The sequence below is a fragment of the Antedon mediterranea genome, chromosome 10, assembly GCF_964355755.1.
Source record: "Antedon mediterranea chromosome 10, ecAntMedi1.1, whole genome shotgun sequence".
NCBI lineage: Eukaryota > Metazoa > Echinodermata > Crinoidea > Comatulida > Antedonidae > Antedon > Antedon mediterranea.
The window spans coordinates 10,701,117-10,726,005 of record NC_092679.1 but is presented as its reverse complement, the minus strand read 5'-3'; the positions used below and the strand labels follow the sequence as shown (position 1 = coordinate 10,726,005).

General features: G+C 35.2%; 2 protein-coding genes across 5 annotated transcripts in view; one reads left to right on the top strand and one right to left on the bottom strand.

Moving 5' to 3' along the window:
* The window catches only part of LOC140060360 (endoplasmic reticulum membrane-associated RNA degradation protein-like), a 37,558-nt gene extending 25,991 nt beyond the window's left edge, over nt 1-11,567 (bottom strand). For 2 of the 4 annotated variants that reach the window (XR_011847316.1, XM_072106533.1), the window contains exons 1-5: nt 11,359-11,564; nt 9,819-9,974; nt 9,476-9,624; nt 9,074-9,175; nt 2,617-2,706 (exon numbers count right to left, since the gene is read on the bottom strand). Coding sequence is in view for 3 of the 4 variants with exons in the window: in XM_072106533.1 (XP_071962634.1) it covers nt 2,617-2,706; nt 9,074-9,175; nt 9,476-9,624; nt 9,819-9,974; nt 11,359-11,401 (540 nt within the window). In the remaining variant the exon portion in view is untranslated. Of the gene's footprint in view, nt 1-2,616; nt 2,707-9,073; nt 9,176-9,475; nt 9,625-9,818; nt 9,975-11,346 lie in introns of all 4 variants that reach the window. The other 2 variants (XM_072106536.1, XM_072106535.1) reach the window with 2 other exon arrangements.
* Nucleotides 11,568-11,728: 161 nt separating this feature from the next.
* The window catches only part of LOC140060354 (chromatin-remodeling ATPase INO80-like), a 128,439-nt gene continuing 115,278 nt past the window's right edge, over nt 11,729-24,889 (top strand). The window contains exons 1-2 of the mRNA XM_072106525.1: nt 11,729-11,984; nt 18,607-18,780. Coding sequence (XP_071962626.1) covers nt 18,620-18,780 — 161 coding nt within the window. The 5' untranslated portion in view covers nt 11,729-11,984; nt 18,607-18,619. The remainder of the gene's footprint in view (nt 11,985-18,606; nt 18,781-24,889) is intronic.

Below are 24,889 nucleotides of genomic sequence, written 5' to 3'. Positions count from 1 at the left end.
TACTGTATATTCAACTCCTTATAGAATTTGTTAAAAAAATAACTCCAAGCTTATATTTGGAAATCTTAGAAAATACATATAAGACTATAATATAGCATTTTCAGAAGTTCATTTAAAAATTGCAAATTAATGTTTTAATACATAGTTTTCACTTTCTTTTTTCGTCGTACGATTCGTTTTTTAGTTTCATTTTTAATCTATTCCGGTTTAATAATATTATTTATCTATTTTATTTATCAGTTCTTTAAAAATATGAGTTACATAATCATATTTTTTTTCACCTATTATTTCATTGGTACATTATGATGGGGATCTGTGGGTACGGTTAGTCAAAGGTAGGGGACTTTTAGGGGAAATCGAATCAAATACACTGTAGCATTACTTTGCAGTCGGGAATATTCGCCCTATGGAACATAAAACAATTGCAATATGGAACCTAATTATGCAATGGAGATGAGTTAGATTTCTTTTACATGCGTTGCAGCTTCATCCATCATAATACGGTGTCGAGACTTTAGCAAGTGTGTTGGGTAGGATAAATTATAATCAAGCTAGATGTCTACAGTATAACACTTTTTTACTTTGATGTATGAAACATTAAAACGTATTCGCAATAATAGAACGTGATTTTGAAAATTTTTAGTTAGATTATATTCACATGCATGTTGTAATGACATCTAATTTGTTACACGTGTGTGACCTAAGCAAATAAGGGATGGTGAGGTACGTCGAGGAGGATTCATCAAATTGTTTTATAAATTACTTTAAGGTCGGGAACATTTAGAATATAGATAACAGAACCTAATTTTGCAATCAAGATGAGTTAGATATTGCGTTCGGTTGTCAATCTCTTTATAGGTCACGTAACGACTATGCACAATGGAATCGTACAATACCTGCCCTGTTGACAGATGACAAATAATAAAAAATCTCTTATTTGTCATCCGTCAGGGCAGGTAAACGGCTATGTACAGTGGAATCATACAATACCTGTCCTGAAGGATGACAAATAATAAATTTCTTATTTGTCATCCGTCAGGGCAGGTAAACGGCTATGTACAGTGGAATCGTACAATACTTGTCCTGAAGGATGACAAATAATAAATTTCTTATTTGTCATCCGTCAGGGCAGGTAAATGGCTATGTACAATGGAATCATACAATACCGGTCATGATGCATGACAAATAATAAATGTCTTATTTTTCGTCCGTCAGGGCAGGTAAACGGCTATGCACAGTGGAATCGTACAATACCTGTCATGACGGCGGATGACAAATAATAAATTTCTTATTTGTTGTCCGTCAGGGCAGGTAAATGGCTATGTACAATGGAATCATACAATACCTGTCATGATGGATGACAAATAATAAATGTCTTATTTTTCGTCCGTCAGGGCAGGTAAACGGCTATGCACAGTGGAATCGTACAATACCTGTCATGACGGATGACAAATAATAAATTTCTTATTTGTTGTCCGTCAGGGCAGGTAAACTTCTATGTACGGTGGAATCATACAATACCTGTCATGACGGATGAAAAATAATAAATGTCTTATTTGTCGTCTGTCAGGGCAGGTAAACGGCTATGCACAGTGGATTCCGGAATAGTAGGCCTCTTCGTTGATCCTCATTTTTTGTACAGCATAAACATAACTCAATTATGATAATACTATTTTTTCAACTACTGTTTGGTACACTTTAATTTCATGTGAATAAATTAGGCTGTACAGCTGTGGGATGGTCTGGGAAAATTATAGAATTATAGAACATTTATGCTGTCTTTGATAATAAATAATATTTTAAAAAATCGAATGAAATGACGTCATGATCAATAAAACAAAAAAATTCTTACGATATTATTGCTCTTACTAATCATGACACCATTTGATTGGATGTGTGAAAATATCATTTTCATCAAAGAAAGCATAGATGGTTCCTAAATAGTTCTACAATAAAAACTTTTTAGATTTCTTTTGTTTTATGTATGACTATGAACAATGCATATTATTTATCGTCGATCGTTATCGTGATTTTAAATTTTCATTTACTCAATAACCGTTTATATGTTAATAATTTTATCTTAAAAAATTCTAAATATTATATGTTTTTGCAAAGCACAACCATAGATTTCAAAAGTTATAGCCAAAAAACTGCAAATTGTCTATTGCAGCGAATCTCCATCACCCGCAAATTTTTGGGATTTTTAAATAGGCTGAATACCACAATATGGCAAATTTATATTTTGTAACAATATACCTTCTAGTAACACAGCCCCCAAAACATCATTCAAAAATGAAAAAAATTGTAAAAGTAATACAGTAGAAATAATACAGAAGAAAATGTGTCCCTTTAGGGGTTGGCCGTTGTGTTAAAACATATTTTTCCTCTTTTCTCAGGAAAATGTCCCCTTAATAGAAGTTGTAAAGTAACAACCATGTTTAAAATATGCAGTACATATGAAACGGTTAAACAGTGATGATCTCTAAATCTAAAGTATGTTGGAGGTTTCCAATTTTAAAGTATCCAAAAAAAAGTAGTTATTTTACATTTTTTTGCATCAATTTTATTCGAAAAAAAAAAATATAAAGCACTTGATGTTTATTGTAGAATACTTACTGCAGTACATCCAAACAGTAAACAAAGCTCAGGAGCAGCCAACAGATCTTTCAGCATTGATGGACATGGACTGTTCTTTGTAAGATACACCTGCAAAATGTAAGTGTGTAAAAGTATAAAGTCAACATCATGATGACTACGAAATAACAGTACATCCCTGTTAGTTTGTTCTGTTAATATGCTTTGCGCTCGGTGAGTTGATAAAGCAGCTAAATTAAAGAACCATGGTGAACAGTCGTACTTTAATATGGTGTCAGAATAGTGGAAATTCACTCAGAATGAAATTTAAGCTGTCTTCACCCTTCGATTTTAATGGTCCTAGTGTGTCTGCTGCTTGGAAAAGGTGCAAACATTGATTCAAATTCTTCCCGATGGGTAGTGCACGTAAAAGTGGTGAAATAAAGGTAGCAATTTTATGAAAGAGCTTGGCTTAGATATTTACAACAACTTTATGTTTAATGCTCTTGTAGGCGAACTGGGTCCGGAAGGTTATGTATGATTTTGATACAGTACGAAGTATGATGATTACTGTAAGCGGGACCCGATAATGGGGTTACGAGCAGAATGTTGGCAATATAAATGACTCGAAGGTCAGGGTCTGGATGAGTTTGTGAACGACAATAGGGTCATCCGGTTGCGTTTGCCTCTAGGTCGTTAACATCAGCCGAAGTTAATTACTCACAAATGGAAAAGGAGATGTTAGCAATTTGTTTTTCTGTACACAAATAGCACCAGTATGTATATGGTCGATATTTCGTCTAGACTATGCACTCTATACTTCAACTGTTCAAGGGGTTGGGCATCACAATCAACCGTATCAAGATATGCTCTCACATCAAGTTCATACTTCATCAATTTGAGCAACATTAGTTATATTCTAGCTTTATGGAGTGGTTTGCTTGTGATTGTTTCAAGTGGTTTGTACGGTGGCTGATTTCCGCCAAAGAAAACAATTATTTTATAATAATACGGCATTATAACGCAGTAAATAGGCCGTTATAATGCCGTATTAGGGCGTTATAACGCCGTAAATAGGCCTTTATTACGGCGTTATAACGCTCTAATTATACAATCCGTTCACACGTACATGAGCACGCGTAGTACATCAACGAACCCAGAGCCATAATGAGTTGCGACTTTGAATGGATTGAAGCCATTTTTGTGTAAAACTATTCCTGTGTAAAGTATGGAGTTGAGTCCTTTGTTTTAAAAATCTGCAACATTCAAAAGGCTTTAACTATCAAATTTAATATCAAAACAATCAATTTGTTTAAAGGTTTTTGTTAAAATAATAATAACATTATTTTGATGATTTTAAACAACAAAAAAAGCTTTAATGCATTTAACTTAACGGCTCTGGCTGTGCGCTCCATGCACGCGTAGAGCGTGCATGGAGTTTTTACATTTTGTTGTTTAAAATCATCTTCACAGTAACTTTATGATTGCCTAATTATCTTAACAAAAACCTTTAAACAAATTGATTGTTTGATATTAAATTAGATATTTAAAACCTTGTGAATGTTATACATTTTTTAAGCAAAAGACTCGACTCCATACTCTACATAGGCATGTTGGACACAAAGATGGCCAGTAATGTACCATGTAACTTTCTAAAATCTGTGAATGCGCCGAGAGGTTTGTTGATATACTACGCATGCGTATGTACGTGTGAACAGATTGTATTTTAGGGCATTATAACGCCGTATTTATGGTTGTACGTGGCTGATTTCCGCCAAAGAAAACAATTATTTTATAATAATACGGCGTTAACTGCTCAAATTGATGAAGTATGAACTTGATGTGAAGTATGTTCCTGGAAAGTATATGTACATAGCTGATGCTTTCAGCAGAGCATATCCTGATACGGTTGATTGTGATGCCCAACCCCTTGAACAGTTGAAGTATAGAGTGCATAGTCTAGACGAAATATTGCCCATAAGTAAAGCTAAGATTGAAGAAGCAATACTAGCTACAGAGACATATGACAGAAGTAATGGTCAAGTTGAACGTTTCATGCAAACCTATTAGCAACTCGTTAGAAGTCTGTTGATGAGGGAAGTGATTTTCATCTTGCACTACTAGACTATTGTTATTCACAAATTGCAGGTTTAAAGTGTTCTCCCGCTCAGTTGTTGATGAGCAGAAAGTTAAGGTCACTTTCCGTCACACACATTGCTGCAACCACAGAGATTGCTTACAGTTATGTCAACAAGTAATGACAAAGTTTTATGATCGTGGTACTCATGTATTGTCGAAATTAAGAAACACTTTTCTGAATTTTAAGGATAAATACTAAAAAAAGGCAAAAAATAACAGTAATTTTATGTCTCAGCGGCCATAATAATAATAGCTTTATTGAACAGATGCTTTTAGAACAGCGGCACATGTTTTATGACGGTGCGTTCATAAGTTTAAAAAAAAAGAAAAAGAAATGAATTATACAATAGTGAAAAAGTACAAAACTTAACTTTTGATGGAGTATAGGCCTATATAAGTATATTTATTTATTGTCATTATTATCAAAATTGTTAATATCTTATTGTTTTTAGAAATTTTATTAGGCTATTATTGAGGATATTATTAAATTTATAATCTTTTATATTATTTATTATTATTTTATTATTTATGTTCTTGTTAATACTGTATTATTATTATTATGTTTCGCGAGTTGTTAAGTTGTATCAACTACGCAACCTCTTCCGTTGTGTACCGCAAACAAAACAAATAAAAATGGTTTGATATATTGTTGAACATGAAAACAACTTACCACCACAATTTTACGGAAAAAAAATTAACAATGCATTTAGATCATGTTTCTGCAGCAATGTATTTTTCATTCGAATACCAGCCAAGCAACTTTGACAACCATTATCAACCATGACCAAGGCTTCAATTTTTTGAGTACTTTGTGAGAGGTTATACCCCAGTGCATGATAGTCCTCTGGTAAGACTTGTACCATGAGCTTGGTGAATGGATACGGTCCTGCTATCTTTCGAATGCCATTTTCGAGTACCATTCAAGTCATCATATATGTGATGGTCAAGAGCAAGAGGCCGAGCAACAACCATATCTGCATGGAATGTTATACTGTTAGCATCACCTTTCTTTGACAAAGATCGACAGACTGATTCAATATGATGTTTAATGCCACATTTTGAACAGGTTTTACCATAGGCAGGGCATAACTGCCTGCGCATTGTTGGTGAACTCCTCGCACCATGTCCTTTATTGCCGCAATATGTACAAATGGGGTCAGAGCCAATCTTTGCCTGTTGCTGTTGGCCGATGCTGCTGTAGTTAAAAGACGAGACGAAGAGCGCTTACAAGCTTCTTTGTCTCAATATACAAAATTACTGCTTCCAATGTCATATCTTGGTTGCGTTCCCTAAGTAGGTTAAGCTGAATCTCCTGATCAAAATATCGGTCTGGGAATCCATACACTTTACAGTAAATTTGCACACAGATGACAAAGCAGCAAACGATCGTATAATCACGGAAAACCATGCGTTTCTCCCCTCTAACAGCAAACTTTCTCATTCCAGCAAGGATGTCGGTTTTCAGCCTTTGTAGTTAATATACCTGTGGTCAATCGCATCAGGTCCCTTCTTAATTGATCATTGCAGCATTCCATCAGCTGAATGTTTCTTTCCTTTCCAGTGACTTTGGTAGCTGATGATATTGATGGCCGTTTAACTCGTCAAACCTTAGTCTGGTTTGAAGCAGAGTGTGAGCTGGCATGTGCAGTAAGCAGTGTAGCAACTATGGCATCTCACATCCGGTGTCGTCCATCTATCAGGCAGGTTTTGTTTTGTTCATAAATAAATCTCAAGAATATTTGGTTACCAATACATTTATTAGGGAGTTTTCACAACCTTACAAATACAATAACGAAAACGGATACGTCACACATTTGTGAAACTTTTGAGCTGATCCCCATTTCATATTCGTAAAGCGTATTCGTGTTGACGAATATCACCAGTCATATTCGTAACTACAAAACGAGTATAGTATTTAATCTATTTTGCACATTTTGCATTTGAATCAGGAATGATTCATGATTATTGTCATGGATCAGTTGTTGTTCGTGTGCGTTCTGCGTATTTGCATATAAGTGTCTTGCTGCTAGTTGTTTTGCGAGCATTGTGTTTGGCGCATTTGCATATAGGTGATGTTTTGGTTAACTACCTGGTTTTTTTGTCTGCGCGTCAGAAAAGCTTTTGTTGCAAACACAGGAAGATGTGATTTTCGTTACCGTGTTGTATATATATTATTAAGCCGTTGTTGAAGTTACGGTTACCATTGTAAGTAGTAAAAAGAATTATATTACACGATAGACGGATCATTGCCTGTTAATTTATTATACGAAATTGCATGCATACAACTTAAATAAAGCAAATAATGTTCTCAAATCTTTACTTCAATTTATAGAGAAATGGTTGATTGCTGTACGATCTTTCGTTCTTAATTAGTAAATACATCATTCAAGTTGATTCAGGTATTAATCATTTGTAATGACGTTTAATTGATTGTATTGTTCCTAATGATAACCAGTTTGTACACAGTGTGTTTAAGTATAGTGGTAATACAGTGGTAAAGTGAAGTTATAAACTGATTGATATTGAAATTATGTAACGCTTGTTTGTATATTTGCAGGGCTTTTTCCTTCGCTCTCTTTATTTTCTGAGTAACGTTGATTCGTACACAATAAATGGTATGGTAACGGCAATCAACAACTTGTTGTCTTTCTGTTGGTCTTGATATTGCATTCATTTGAGCCAAGCCTCGCACGCTTGATACCCGGGGAGAAAACTTCCAAATTAATCCGGGCATGGTCTCACGTACCACGACATTATAATATAATAATTATACTTTTATTGAAAGTAATTTACTAAAGTAATTTACTAAAATGCCAGGTCAATTTTGATAAATAGCAGTTTTTAAAGTCCTCACTCGCTTTGATGTTACGCTAGGCCTAGGCAGCCAAGCACCAAGCAACACGTACCTGCGTATCGATCTAGCCGCTCTGATACACCAGTCAGGTGTATCTCGGCATGACTCCACATGAATGCTGACGCGAGTTGCACTCTCCTTCCTAAAATCTGTTTTAGGGGTGAGTATCATTTTATGTGGCTTGTATTAGGAAAGATTACCTAGCAAGATGCTTGACTGCTCGTGGATTGCCGACTGTGTTCATGATCCTACACTCGTACATGATGATGCTATTCTCGCTATGCCTGCACCCGCTGCAACTTCTACAGACCCGGATGTTCTGTCCAGGCAGTTCTGTAAGCCATCGCAGCAGCTGTGAGAGTGTTGCCAAGGGAGATTCCCTCTGTACCTTCTCCCACGGCCCTTCCCCAGTTCCAAATATAGAACTACATCCCCCGCCTCAGGCATCTGTGGCTGAGGGTCCGTCCATTGTCAGGGGTTATGAAAGTGACATGATGGTCACACTCTCCGACGAGGAGCATGCGCAAGAGCGTGAGGGACCGGTAGGGAAATTTAGCTTTATCAGTCACTCTTCCACCACCAATTCACATGCATCAGTTGCATGTGGTTTCATAGGTGTTGCATACAGGTAATGCCACCTAGGTGGCGAACACAGTCAAAATTATCGTTATCTCCACAACATTACACCAGTAGGCACAGTAGAGCTGAAGGTAATGGATAACCAAAGCTTTTTGTAACTTGTCTCCCACCACCGACTAGTATCTAGTATCTGCTACACTGGCTATTATCGGTTTATCCATCTAAGCTAGGCACGAAATAGACTACACAAAGCAACAGTGGTGTTGGTAGTCTATGAGTGCTAGCTTACCTAGATAAACGCCCTCCCACCATTCCCTCAGACAAGACTACCAACACCACTGTTGCTTTGTGTGTTTACAACGTTCAAATGCCATTCACTATCATATTTATCCTCAATGTTAAGTTCAATGACTCCCTCCACCCAAAATGCACCCGTAGCCGACTCTATTTTTTGTTTATTTTTACTGTATGGGATCTCAGACACAACTTGAATATTCAGCAAAAAGTGTTGTAGCATCTTTTGGACATTTCCCGAGATTATGATGCAGAAAACCCAATGACTTTGTAGAATCGATGTGATTGTTCCAGGATAGAGGTTTGGAGAAGACTGTCCACCAACAGTTACCCTCTGTACTCTTCCATACAGGAAATTTTGTATCCAAGTCAGTAGACTTCGAATTCTATACTGTTAAGGGTTGCAGAGTAAAGTTCTGAAGCTTGAAAAGTCAGTCAACATGACTACAACTATTTAATATTATACGAATAATGAATGTTTATAATGGGAATGGCACAAATAATTTCATGAGGTCAAAAATTGAATGAAATTATTTGGACCACACGAAAATAAAAACATACATCATTTGTTTTTTTTTATAACATTCTACGTGTCCTAAGATTTGCAAGTGAAAACTTGAGTACAACACTTACATCACCCATAGCTCTTTCCAATGTTGCAGTCAATAGGAGAAGGCTTACATGTGTTGAACAAGCATTATTAGACTGCAACACATCAAAACATTCATAAAAAACCTATAATTTAGAACATGGTGTTAATTAGTGTTGTCCTGAAGTTATTCAGAATTCAGTTATAACAAAAACCGTGTGGATGAATATCAATATATTTTCCTGTTGACAATGAGTTCTGTTGAGTAAATTTGTTGTTTTCACAGAACAATATGCAAACAAATTGTCACTCTCCATGCATTTGATTCATCATTCATATCAATGGATAGTTTTTTTTTATGGGGTTGTATGAACGGGAATCCGTATGAACCACATTCCATAATGCAATATAATATCATAATTGCAACAAAAAATGTCTTTAAATACCTCTGGTTGTCCTGTCCACTGAAGATGTTTTGAATATTTTTCTTTCAAATCTTCTATGTTTTGCGTTTTCAACCAGCTGGATATTTTAAAACAAACTGGCGCCAACTTTTGAACATGTTCAGTATAGTCTGGTGGAAGTTGGTCTAAATCTGCATAATATAGTGAAATCATATTATAATAGTTATCAATGTATGACACATCTGCATTTGATATGGACAATGAATTTTATGTCCATCCATGTATTATATTTTAAACCTTTTGTAACCTTCCCCAGTTGTTTCTGGTACTGTATGTCAAGAAGGATTTTTCTACAGCACAAAGCAAAAAATACATCATATCTCACCTTTAAATACATGTTGTAATGATTTCCATTGAATAGTCCCCTGAGGAAGCTGAAGATGACATGTTGGAGATGACAATAATTCAGTGTTAGTACTACACAATAACTCCTTAACATTATCAGACAAGAAACTTACTTCCATCTCTGTCACATAACTTCCTAAAATGAGATTTTTGGTAAACTGTGTAAAATTTGTCTCAACAACCTTTTTAATATAAACCATATGATTCAGAACACAGTGCATGATATCAATTGGTATATTGTGTATTCCATTGTTGGTTTGTGTGCTTAAAATTTATAACTAAACTAGACCCTTGCAGGAATCATGGTTCTTATGTTGTGGGAAGTGTTAAATAATAAAGATTTAAGTTAATCCCAGTCTACAGTTTACATTGATGTGTACTACTGTGTATAGTCTGGGAGCCCGTAACATATGATTTCACCCCATTTCACCTAGAAGGTTAATACAGTACTATCAAAGACATTCCAAAAATGTTTATACCAATTTTGGTATGGGTGAAGGGTGCTATTTTAAGGACAGCTGACTTTCCGACCTGATATTCTGTCAGTTTTGGTTTTTTTTGTTATGTATTGACACCTATTGACACATTATAATGTTTGTACAAATGTTGGTTCATGGGTGAGATGGGATGAAATTAACGTGTTTGGGAGGGGAAACTTTAAAGGGGGCTGACATGACTTTTCCGACCTGATATTCCATCAGTTTTGGTATTTTTGTTATGTACATTAACACATTACACTGTTTGTACAAATGTTGGTTCATGGTGAGACATGACCTGATATTCTGTAAGTTTTGGTTTTTTTGTTATGTATTGACACATTATAATGTTTGTACAAATGTTGGTTCATGGGTGAGATGGGATGAAATTAACGTGTTTGGGAGGGGAAACTTTAAAGGGGGCTGACATGACCTTTCCGACCTGATATTTTGTCAGTCCCCACACACTTCTATGTTTATACAAATTTTGGTCCATGGGTGAGATGTGGTGAAATAAATCGTTTTTAGGGATTTTTTTAGGGGGTCTGCAGACCCAGTGTCAGGCTGACAAACTTTTTAAAAATGTTTTTGGTAATATTAATAGTAATTAATAATTAATTATTAACAACATTAAGAGGTCAAACCTTCTGGGTGGTATGGGGTGAAATCATATGTTATGGGCTCTTGCCCTAGTAGGTTTTGTTGCAGCTTATGTTGTGATTATTTCAAAACCTAGTAGAAGTTCAAAATAAATAAAAATATTTCTGTACACTCTTTCACACACACATGCATGCCATGTCATACATATTCAAGCATAATTACAATTCTGGCGACCGAAATGAACAATACATATTTTGTTCTTTTTGGCGTTTCATGAATTGGCAATTCCATAACCGGCGGCCGAAATGATCAAAAGGCCTAGCTAAGCTAGGCCTAGCCTAGTAGTAGGCTACTGCTGCTACTAGCCTACAGCTACACTACTGCTAGGGCTAGCCTAGGCTCAACATTAATTAACCAGGCCAGGCAACATACGTTAAAAAATACCATGAATTAATTGAAAAGAGGCCGAAAAGAGTAATAAAGACATAGGCCTAGCCTAGGTTTCTTCGCCTAAGCCTTCCTCTCTAGGGCTAGGCCTAGACCTACATCATCATTCACATCATACAACATCCGTTCCACGAAGTACACGGCCGGCATGCATCAAACAAAAATCTTGCTGTCACGTTCCACATCATCCATCAGAACACAAGAAGACACGACGACGACCAAAATTAATTATCAGACTTATGACGGTTTGAGGGAGTTCGAAACACAAAAGTGACGCTGTTACGCGCGCCACGACGCAAAATCACAGTGGAAAACAAATACCCGGCCCACGAAGAACAGAATGCAATAAAAAATAATACTGTATCATCCTATCGACTAGCCCACCTACTCTAGCTGCTAGGGCTAGACTGTTAACGCTTTTTGTTTTTTGTGATATATTCTTTGTTATTGGCCTAGGCCTAGGCCAGGGGGATCTACGCGCTACGGTACAACAGGCAGGAATTGGGCGCCAGAAATTGAAATACTTCCACAGACGAAGCAATCGGCAAAACATTTTGTGGAAATAAACTGTGTTCTGTCGACGGCGACTTGGTTCGTTGACTTCAGTGCATCGTGTTTTAAAGGTACCGTTTTAGGCCCAAGTAGAGGCTAGACTAGGCTAGGCCTAGGCCCTAGGTAGGCTAGGGTAGTGGGATTAGGTAGGGCCGCCTAGCCTAGGCCTTGCTACTAGAGCGAGGCTAGTAGTAGTAGGTTAGGCCTAGCCTCCTGGGCTAGCCTAGTCTAATTTGATTAGTTTTCACCCTCTCTACTGTATGTACTGTCTTAATTAGTTAGGCCTAGCTAGCTAGGATATAGGCCTAGGCCTACTCTAATTAAATTAGCGGTTTGTCCCAATTTTCGGTTAGGCCCTAGGCCTAGGCCATTAATTATATTAGGCTAGCCTAGCTAGTAGGGCCGGTGTCAGATGAAATCGGTCACGCTTGAAATTGGTCGCGTACTTTGAAATCGGTCGCGATAAAATCAACATCTGGTATGTATTTTGTATGGAGCGCCACTAGATACGCTTTTTATCATACCGTATATTTCGGTGTATAAGTCGCACCTGTGTATAAGACGCACCCCCAACTGAGAGTAAAATATCGGTATTTTTTATATCGTCGATGTATAAGACGCACCTTATATTTCATCAAAACAATGTTTTTTTAAATTGTAATCAATATTATTGTAATAATATATTTTGTTATATCTACAACGGCGTCCTTTATTTAGGTTTTTTTCTTACCTAGGCTCTAAGTTCTTTCTAACTTGTTATTCATGAGTTTCGCCGCAACATCGAGTGCATGACCGTGTGTGTAACACGCACGTACGTGTGTGGGCTAGCCTCGCTCGATCATTTCGAGAGGGCGCACGTTTTCATGGACAATCGTATTCGATTAGTATCTATGTATCCGAGAAGTGTGTATGCTAGGTCCATGCTATAATCACCTGGAGAATATACTAGTCGAATACCGTACACCATGTGCCACCAAAAGAAGCAGGGGCTTGCGCTTGGGGTACGGCGATCGTGCGTATAACTACTGTATAAATAAATACTATTCCAATCGTACGACGTAAACGTTTACAAATGAAATTTTATCGGAGCGCCATAATGAACAAATCTTTTCATCATATTTAGTATAACATCATGCTAAAATGACTTGAAAACTAGGCCTAGGCAGAAGCAGGTTGCCGTTACGTTAGTTAGTTACTGTAGCTAGGCCTAGCCTACTCAGGCCTAGCAAACGAGGTGACGATAGCCTAGGCCTAGCCTATGTACAATCTGTGTGGTGAGGCATTTATGTTCGGTGTATTAGACGCACCCTTAATTTAGAGGTCAAATTTGCGTGTCAAAAGTGCGACTTATACACCGAAATATACGGTATTAGTTAGGCCAAATAAAAAAACATACTTGTTAAGCGTCACCGCCCGCTCCTGATTATCCAGCCGCCTCTCTTTTTATTTTTTTTTTTTTTTTACCGATATACAACGGAAAGTTCAGCGGCCCGGCCCAGCTCCAGAGTAGGGCTCGAAATTCACGCTAGCAAACTAGCATTTTGCTAGTAGATTCTTCATAATTGCTATTTGAAAATTTCAAAACTAGCAAATGTTTGTTAGGCTAGTGTAATTTTTGAAAAATACGTACTTTTTAGCTTAGACAACGCTAGCCGCCGATCGCTCTATGTCGACAACGGCAATTTGGTGAAAACAATTGTTTCATTTACACGCCGCCGATTTACGTCAAGGAAACGCGAATAGCACCGTGAATCATGTAATGTGGTAAACAGCAAGCTTTTTCCCCAACACATTAAATCATGTGCATTTAGTCGCTGAGGATTACATCATCAGTCACGTGATTACAGAATACGCGATTATCAATTTAGGGATTTAACGAAATAAATATTTTGCCTACACAGTGGTCAAAGCGCGCTTTTTTATAGGTTCGTAAATAGGAAACACCCCATACATAATGGACTCTACCAATTTTGTTTACGATGATCTCGCGCTCGAGATCGGCACACCACGAGGTCCTGTTGGGCGATGGGTTTCCTTATGCCTGGTTTACCTGTGGAATAATTACATACACTTTTTGCATCACAACTTTAAATACTGATTTACACAGCAATTGGCAAAGGATTCATCAAAGAAGAATAAATACGTTGAATAAAAATTCACTTAAGAAATGCCATAAGCTGTTTTCAAACTATAAATCAGCCCACTATTTAGTATTATTGAGACCAAATCATGCTTCTCGCGATAGGGAATTTCCTGGATAGATGAGTCGAGCGAGAGACGGCGGATGGCCGATGAGTGAGGTGGGGGTAGCAGCTTGGACGGATTAGTTAGCCTAGGGCCTACAATTTCGCTTGGTGGCAATTAAATTTAATGTTTTAATTACGTCTGGATATAAACAATACAAAACTCAATTTTGTCATAAGCAATAATATTTCATACATAGTCAATTTTGTTCTGTTTCGCATTTTAAAAGTTTGACGTTTCGTCCTAAAAAAAGTGGGGAAAAACGTCCACCGCGCAAAAATATACCTCTATAAAAAGTTAAAAAAAAACACAAAAAAACCGTCCCCCCGCCCCTGAAAATTTATGAGGGTGTGACGCTTAACAAGTATATTTTTTTATTTGGCCTTACGTTTGATATCAGTCGCGTGTTATTTTGGTCTCGCTAATTTGTATGGGACGCACGTAGATGATACATTTTTAATGTACAGTAAATATAAATATTTATCTCATTATTTCTAAATAATTTGTGTTTTCATTTTATTTTACAGATGTCAATGAATTGTAATGTGTTCGTTCAGAAAGTCATTTTGAAAATGTTTTATTGAATATTATTTATTTATTATTATATTATAAATTTATATTAATTATTTATAAATTTTTGAAAAGATTGGCTGCCACTGTTTAAAGTTTTGAAAATGTTGAAATAATTTATTAGTTAAACAAGTAGACGTGCCTATTGCATATTTTTTAATCATAGTTAATTACGAAACTCGTTCTATACCTGCAAGTGGATACCAGCTCAATGAGGTTATGCAAAAAGGAAGATGATGCATGACGGTGATTTTTACATTCGATATCCTCCACTCTGACATGAGCATGATTTTAGGATAATAATAAACTACTGTATATAGATAATTTGCCGTTATAAATCAATCTACCGGGCCTATACAGCTCAGTAGAATATTATTTAATAATGAGGTAATCTGCACTGATATTTGAACATTTAGATACGAACGGCGTATGGATGCGAGACACTGAGTTGTACTTACTGTAATTATTTACATTACATGATTATTATAAATGAAGAAATAAAAGATATTCAAATTAAAAACTATAGTATCGCCGACGTATATACGTAAATTATATACATCGTTTCACAAAAACACGTGCAGGAGGCCTATAGATGTTTCAAACGTATGGTTATTAGTGGCCATGGACAACGATCGTACGTATTTTGGCCATGATTTGACATACTGTGCATGTTTTTTTAAAAAGGGGAATCCCCGTCAGCAAAATAACTTTCTGTTAGAGGAAACAGCTGCAAGATCATAAGAAGGCGCATCTCCGATATAGCTTATTTGGGGGTTTATTTCAAACTCGCCTTTTAACGATCCGCATTATAATAATCATTTTTACTAAAAACTATTTCAACAATAATCATTATATATTTAATATTATTCTACATAACGTACGGACATAAATAAAATAGAAATAAAAATAAGGTGATCGAATAGTAAGTTGTTAACGACATGAATATGGTATCGCACAGTATGCATAGTATAAAATGGATACGCTGGCTTTACGGGCTATACATTGTAACAATTGTTGTTTTTAAATAAATTGTTCTCTTTTACGTAATTGTTTGCATAATAAAAGACACAGACGTATATTCTCTATATAATATTAATTAGTTACAGCACATATTATAAATAGGTAAATTATTATATGCCTACTAATATAATATTTAAACGTGTTTATAAACGGCCTTTTTGAAGAGACACCTTCTCCGAGACCTGTGAAATAAATAAAAAAATTAATGATTGATAATAAATATTTAATAACCAAATAAAAAATATCCACATAAATAATCTAGTTCCTAAAAAATCAATTAGAATCTATATAAACGAAGAAAATGTATATCCCGCCACTGTAGCATGCATCTCGCTCCATACAAAATAGCGCGACCGAGTTAAAACGCGACCGATTTCAAACGCGACCGATATCATCAAAAGTAAAGCTCTAGCGGCGCACCATACAAAATACCGGAAGTTGATTTTATCGCGACCGATTTCAAACGCGACCGATTTCAGACGCGACCGATTTCATCGTACACCGTAGGCCCTAGACTAGGCCTATATTAAATCGGCTTTTTTACGGATTTTTTTGAGAGCTTTTCCAACTTTCGTAAGTCATTCATTTACACCGAGGTGTTTAAGGTGATATCAGGAATAATGTTGCCGAACTTCCGACAGCATAACAAAATTAAAAGAGAAAAATCATTTGCCTTCAGAGCCTAGAAAATCGCAACGTCCATTTTGTTTAGTACGTCGGAGGGTTATTACACTTTATATGCATGCATTATATTATTATGCATTATATTAATCTAAACTTTTTAATTGTAAAGTAATCTTTTACAAAGCTTATGAGGCCAGTGAGAGGAGGCCCGAAAACTTACTCCTATATACAACTTTAGTAATTGACAAAAGTAAATTAATCCTATTGGATGGGGTATTACTAAAAAGCAGTTCACTTTCCGATACACATATACGAATATCAAGATTTCGAGAACACCATTGAAAAAACAAACTGATACATTTACAAAATAAATGATAAACTGTTTCTCTTTTAATGTTACAAAAGGAGCAGTTATCTTCGTCAATGTACTTAAAAATCTTAAGATATTGTACTTAATAATCTTATCTTAAGGTATATTTGCTCGGACAACACAATTGTGGTCGCGTGCCTCCTTATCAACCGACAAGGAGGCACGAAGTCTCCGACTCTCTGCTATCACACATGGACGCTCATGCACTGGTGCATCGCGCACAGCATAATGCTGACTGCATCGCATATTTTAGGCAGCCTAAATTTAGTCGCGGACACGCTGTCCCGACTCGCTTTACGCTTGACCGAATGCAGTCTGTTGTCGAGCATAGCCACCCAAATAATCGACCACTTCGGGCGGCTGCACATAGACCTGTTTGCGACGTCAGAGAACACGCAGCTCCCGACGTTCTGCAGTCGATACCAGGATGCACATACGTGGACGGTGGATGCCCTGTCCATGTCATGGGCATACGCGTTCCCACCAATATCGATCATACCAATAGTTCTGACTCACATTCAGCGCTTCCGATGCCGAGTTCTGTTGATCGAACCGTTCTGGCCTCGTCAAGCGTGGTATGCGCTTCTTGCCAGTCTTCTTTACGATCACCCTCTGCGTCTTCCGGTCCGCGGGGATCTACTGATGCAAAATCGTGCGAGGTTCTCGACGATCAACCTACAATCCCTGAACCTGACTGTTTGGTCATTGTCAGGGATCAGCTCAGAGACTCGGGCATACCGGACAGCTCAGCCGCCCTGGCGGCCAAATCTAGACGAGAGTCGACTCTCACCGTCTACAACAGCCGTCTACGACACTTCTTTCGCTGGACAAGAAAACATAGACCCTAAGGCAATATCCTTGGGTCAGATCTGCGCTTTTTTGCGGCCATTCAAGTATGGCTCGACGGTTTCCACTTCCACAGTAATCACGCATTTGTTACGCGGTATGTTCAGAGAGCAACCTCCGTCTAAGGTCTTAGTTCCTCGTTGGGATTCGGGCCACTTGTGAGTTGTCCCTCCCGCCGTCCCCGCAGTCAAGTAAGCGGAAAATGATTACAGCGGTACGTTGGTACTGTACATTGAGGGCGTGGTTGCGGACTGGTCCATGATAATACAGGGGTGTTCTAGGAACTTTTCACTTTTGTATCTAAAGCTTTCCCTCTGGAGAGCACGGCTATTGTCAGTTTATACAGGTAAGCTAGCACTCATAGACTACTAACACCACTACTGGTTTGTGTACTTCAATGTGCTGTAGCCTGTTTGTGTGTGACCTCAACCTGTACTGTAGGCATGCAACTGAATACCCTCTAGAGACAACGTGACTTCACGGTGGTGTACAATACAAGTGAGAAAATTTATCCAGTCTGTTGATTCACGTCAACCAATCAAAGGGCGAGAATCCAAACTCATTCAACCGTGAGCCCTCATAGACTTTCCTTTCCCAGACGTTTTTTGGCAGCTGAGACCTATAAATTATAGTCGAGTTTACAAATTCGCAAAACTGTCAGCCTTAGTTAGAAACAGCTTATTAATGAATATGTCGTTCTGGGACATAGCTGGCTAGAGCCTTGGCGCGAAAATTTCATGAGCACTTTCTTCAGAGTGACGACTATATTGTTAAGCAAAAAGCTCACCGTTAGCTGGTGTTCGCCTAACAATACTGTAGAGTTACTCTGAAGAAAGGGCTCATGAAATGAGTACTGAAACTGTCAAGTCAGGTCAGTTACTAATTTTAGTTCAAAATAGAATTTTAAAATAACATGTACTCTTAGTCTTACATTCATCTTACATAGATTATCACTTTCACAGCTACTTGATTGATAAAAAACATTTATTAAGTTTTTTCTTCCTCATTTATGTACACAGTAATGGACCAACAATGAGTGATGCAAAAGTAATTCCAGATCTACCAGGCTTAGCAGAACTTCCAACAAGTGTTATTGTCTTAGCTAAACCCATTCAAATACAAAAGATCAAGAAAGCTATTAGGTTAGAGCCACTTCTTCGCAGTGTAGAACAGATCATCAGAGAACCTACTAGGTAGGGTTTTTTTTGCAGCTATGCTTATTTTTAAAAACAGTTACAGTCTTATAATACGACGTATGAATTGTGTAAATCTTACTTAAATTGTCTGTTATCTGGAAATAAAAACATTGTTAATGTTTGTACATTACTGCTGAGATGCCAGATTTTGTCCTACATACGTCCATATTTTCTGTATGATTTAAGTCCTAGATCTTACTACAAGTTACAATATTAGTAAGAAAACGTATACAGTAATATTGTAGTATTTAAAATAACCTACCCTCTAATTAATAATCGAACGATTTCAGTCGCATGAATTTGCTAAAGTAAGACGTTTGCTGAATAGCTCCTGGTCTATTGTGTTATACAATATTAATTATGCCGCACATGCGTGCCATTGCTAACTCTCATTCTAAGCCCTTATTTTATAACCCGCAGGTCCTAAATAAATTACAAACTGCTATCTTTATGTTTCGATTATCACAAAACTCTCTTCCAACCTATATCACTTCCCTCTGTACCAAACCATCCACTTATCACAGTTATCCAACGCGTTTTTCATCATCTAATTTTCACCCAAAATGTCAGTCCTCACTGTATTAAATTACCAGTAACTCCATACTATATCTTGGCCCCAAATTATGGGAACAAACTACCAATTCAGCTAAAATCTAAGAAATCCGTAGCCAGTTTCAAAATCACCTATAAGCAATCACTAATTAACAACTATATTTCCTAATTTATCTTTTTTGAAATCGGTTTTGTTGATTTTACAGTAAATAACCTTGTATTAGTTAGTTTTAACTTTTAAGGCATAATTATTTGATAACATTTAATGTTATTCATTTATTTTAGAGTTATTAGGTGATCATTTAGAATAAAATGATCACCTATTGTTATTGTATGAAATCTTTATTATTATTATTTTTTTTTTTCTTTTTATTGTTTCTGTACACTATTTTGTGTAACAATTATCTCAAAAAGTTTAATGTCAATGATTACCAAAATTTCAGAATATCTTTCAAATAATATAACTAAATCCTAATCAGCTTTCCAGCGTGATCACTCATCCGTGACGTCATTTATACGCCATTTTGTGAAATCACATTATCAATCATATCTCCATAATTCATTATGACATATTAATGAAATTCACTACAGGTAAACTTCAGGTCAAGGGTAAAAATATTAGCAAATAAAAAGTTGCGCGTTTCAAGGTCATGCACGTGAAATCGCGCGTTAAAAATTTAAAACGCGCAAAATTTGGTTTTGATCAATTTAGAGCATGAATTAGGCCATTTGCACGTTTCAAAAAATTTTGTGCGCACGATTCTTAAAATGCGTAAAAAATAAATTAGATGTATAAATCACATTCTACTCACAATCCTTAGTAATAGTACATTCACCAATTTTGAGTCCATTCCGACTTAAAATAACGCTATACGAGCACATTAAAAATGACAAAATGCGCACACTAATTGTACAAAAGTGCTAAAAATGGTAAAAAATAAGGACTTTTTAAAATGAATATAACTCTTCAGAATGGCAGGTGACCCCCAATTTTTTTAACTTATTATGGAAGCCAATAAGTTGTAGATACAAATGTATATACACATTAGACGTACAAAATGGTATGACGTCATCAAATGGCCACTTGAATTTAAAAATTAGGAATTTTTTATCTTTTTGTGTGGGTTATCATATTCAATAGAGCGCATCTCCGTTATTTGAGCCCGATTTTCGCACAACTTTTAGTATGTGCTTGCTCAATTAATTATTCTTCTAATGAGTTGTCAACATTTTTATTTTGATGACGTCATCACGCGTAAAAACTTGAATAACCTAGGTCGTGTAATTTCAGCTACACCATACATTTGAATATCTTATAGCTCTTCAGAATTAAAGGTGACCTTGAAGATTATAACTTATTATGAAAGCTGATGAAATGTAGATATGAATTCATATTAAAATTAAGCCTATCGGATGTTGTGATGTTATCATATGGCCAGTTGAAGTTAAAAAGTAGTTTTTAAATTTCTTTAGTCAAAGTTATACAAATTTCAAAGACCGCGCATTGCGCTTCTACGTGTAAAATTTTCTTCCAATCCTTATATTTATTTGCTCAATTAATTATCTTTCGAAATTGTCATCTTCGAGTTTATTTTGAAAATTCCATCATACCAAAAAATTAGAACACGATATGAGTCCCGTAATTTCACCTATGCTACACTGTATATAGATATACAGTATATACTGTACATATTTATTTATTTATTTATTTGTTCTTTCTTTAAACTGAAATACACTTTCAATACAAATGTACTGATTTCCAAAGTGGTTCAGTAAACATATTTACAACAAAAATAAAATATAAAAGAAAAACAAAAAGAAAGAAAACAGATATAAAACTATTTACAATTGTGAAGGCAAAAAGGTTAATACATATATGATTTCTATAGTGAAGATTTAAAAGTTGCCAAAGACATATTATGGAGTTCTGATTTTATGTTATTTGGTAGAGAATTCCATAATTTAGTTGATCTATAAACAAAAGTTCTTTTACCCTGAGAGTTATTCCATAACGGAATAGATAAATCATTATTACTTTGGGAGCGAGTGCATTTATTATGGTTATCTACAGTAAATTGAAATAATATTGTTAAGTATCTTGGAGCTATTTCTTTTAAACATTTAAATAGCATTATAAGAATATTTTCATTCCATTTTTCTGTAAGTCTACTCCATCCAAGAGTATTTAAGATATCATTAATAGGGGTATACATGTCTACTGATAACAATATTCTACCTAATCGGTTGATTAAAACCTGAAGAGAATCTGAAAAACTTATGTTACAATTGGACCAAACACAGCAACAATAATCAAATAATGGAATAATTAAAGCATTTGCTAACATTTTTAAAGTATACATAGGAAGATACATCTTAATACGACGAATCACACCGATACGTTTAGCTAATTTACAAGACATTTTGTCTATATGTTCCTTCCAATTTAGTTGAGGATCAAAAATGACACCTAAATACTTAAAAGAATCAACTCTTTCAATAGTTTCGTTATTATGAAGTAAAGTTATATTCTTAAATGTTGCCGTTTTCTGATTTGTGCTGAAAACCATAAGCTTGGTCTTATTAAGATTTAGTGTGAGTTGATTATGGTCAAACCATTCTATAATTTTGTTTAGATTGATATTGAGTTGATTCTGAAGTATTAAAGGGTCAGATGAACTACATAAGAGTGTTGTATCATCTGCATACATCACACATTTACATGATAAAAATTCAGGAAGTGAATTTACGTATAAAATAAATAGTAAAGGTCCAAGTATTGATCCTTGTGGGACACCAATATTAACATTCATGGTGTCAGATTTTGTTGAATTTATACAAACAACTTGAGATCGTCCACTTAAGTATGATTTAAACCAGTGAAGTGCAATATCATTTAAGCCATAATTCCTTAATTTGGTAAGTAATATTTCATGGTTAACTGTATCAAATGCTTTCTTCAAGTCAAGAAATAAAGCAGCAGATGAAATACCTTTATCAAAGTTATCTAAAATATAATCAGTAACATCTAAAAGAGTAGTTTCTATAGAGTGACCTTTTCTAAAGCCCGATTGGGAGGGATTTTAATAAGGTTTTTAGTTCTTATACAAGTATAATTGATCATGCACAGCACGTTCTAAGAGTTTTGAAAGTATGGGTAAAACAGAAATTGGGCGGTAATTATAAGGGTCTGACATATCCCCATCTTTATATACAGGTGTTACCTTAGCTAGTTTCCATTCATCTGGAAATCTAGAACTGAACATAGAAAGATTACAAATATATGAGACTGAGAGTGAGTCACAAATTATCGGAGCAGCTAGTTTAAGAAGTTTGCAATCAAAGTTATCAACACCCATAGCTTTATTAGTTGACAATTTACATAACTGGTTAAAAATGTAATCAGGGGTAAGAAGATCAAATTCAAATTTGTTACCCGCAAAACAATTTTCTGAAGTGTTACTAGTATAATTATTGGAGTTAGTATTATTGGGGTTAGTAAATTGATTTGCTAAAGAACTTCCAATTGAAGTAAAATGAGCATTGAAAACATTGGCTATGTCCTTATCATTGGATGTATAGTTTTTATTATTATCTTTATATACATTATTTATACTGGGTTTAGTTTTAGGTATTAATTTATTTATTGTATTCCATAATTTCTTGGGATTTTTAGCATTTTTGTTAATAGTATTTGTACAATATTTTCTTTTTAAATTCCTATTTAAATTATTAACTTGATTTCTCAGATTTTTAGCTTTGTCCCAATCTTCAGGTTCATTAGTTTTGTGAGCTTTCTTATAATAGTAGTCTCTGTCTTTTGTTAATCTTATATAATCAGTGGTTATCCATTCAGGAAGTGATCCTTTCACTCTCTTTGTCTTTAAAGGGGCATGCCGATTACATAACTCACCAAATAAGTGTTTCCATAGCAACCAGACAGTGTTAACATTAGAGTAAAGCTTGATTTGATCCCAGTCAATACATTTTAAATCTTCTATAAATTTGTTTTGGTCAAATTTTTTAAAAGAACGAGAGGTTATAAACTTTGGAGGAATATGTGTTTTTTTAGTTTTTCGAATTAGATATATTAAGGAGTGATCACTTATTCCATGGCTTGATACTCCTGCTGTTGAAATATTACAATTAGTGACAAAAATCAAATCTATAATTGTTTTACTAGTGTTAGTTATTCTTGTAAATTCATTAATTAGTTGGTTAAGATTACTATTTTTAGCTATTTTATTAATTTTTCTTGCGTTAGTATTATTATTTATATCTAAGTTAAAGTCTCCCAAGATCACAACATCATTATATAATGATGTACTTTGTTGGAACATGTTGTCAAGTTCATTTAAATATTCAACTTTAGCATTAGGTGGTCTATAAATATTACCTATAAGTAAAGGTTTAGAATATGGTAAATTTATTTCAATCCAAAGAGCTTCAACATTTTCAGATCTCAGCTCTTGGATTTCTTTAAAGGCAATACCAATTCTAATATAACATAGAACTTGAGTATTTGGTCTATCAAGCCTACAAATTTTGTATCCGTCTACTAAAATCTCATTGTTATCAATATTGGTGCTTAGCCACGTTTCGGTTATACAAAATATATCATAGTTATATTTATGGAGAAGTGTTTTGACATTGTCTAATTTGTTTCTAAGTGATTGTATATTTAAGTGGGCAATTTTAAAGCCCTTTTTACTACTTATTTCATAATTAAAATTGTTAAAGTAATTACAAAAAGGTAGTTCCATTAAAGCGTTTTGTATAAAACAATTGTCGCACCACCAATTATTAAGTCTGATTGAAGGATAGGAAAACAAGAAAAATCATAAGATAATGAACAAATTTGGCAAGTAGTACACATTAAATTAAGAGTTTGCTTACATTTAGAAGAGCTATTGTTATAATTATATATACTAGTAACAATATTTTTATCAGGTTTAACATTTGCATAATCCTTAGTTAATGGAACAGAAGTATTAAAATTGGTTATATTAGTATTTGCACTTTGTACAGCTGTTCCGGCTTCAAATTCTTCGCCTACTTTTCATTGATCTTTGACATGTTTTGCTTTACAGTATTTCATTTTGTGTCCAAGTTGTTCACAGATATAACAAAACACTGGTTGACCATGACGGCAATTACTGCTAATATGTCCGGTTTCGCTGCAAAAATGACATCTATTATTGTATGACACATAATAGGTAGAACTCAGCACTATAAGTGGTATATGCATCATGTCATAGGATGGCGTACATCAACTTTTAACGATCGTATTTTAACGTACATGCATGTTTAAAAAATGTTAATTTTATTAAAATGATAAAAATGATCACCTATAATTCGTCAAAGTGACGAATTAAATTCTAGTTGTTATTATATTTGTTTTCCTGTCATGTTGGCAGTTGTTCAGGTGGTCAATGCTTAAAGTAATTTTTACTTATTTTGATCTCCTTTAACACATTGTGTTCTTTTTGTTCAATGTGTGGAAAACAAATAAATGAAACAAATAAACAAACAAAAAGATCCATTTGATGATCTGAGT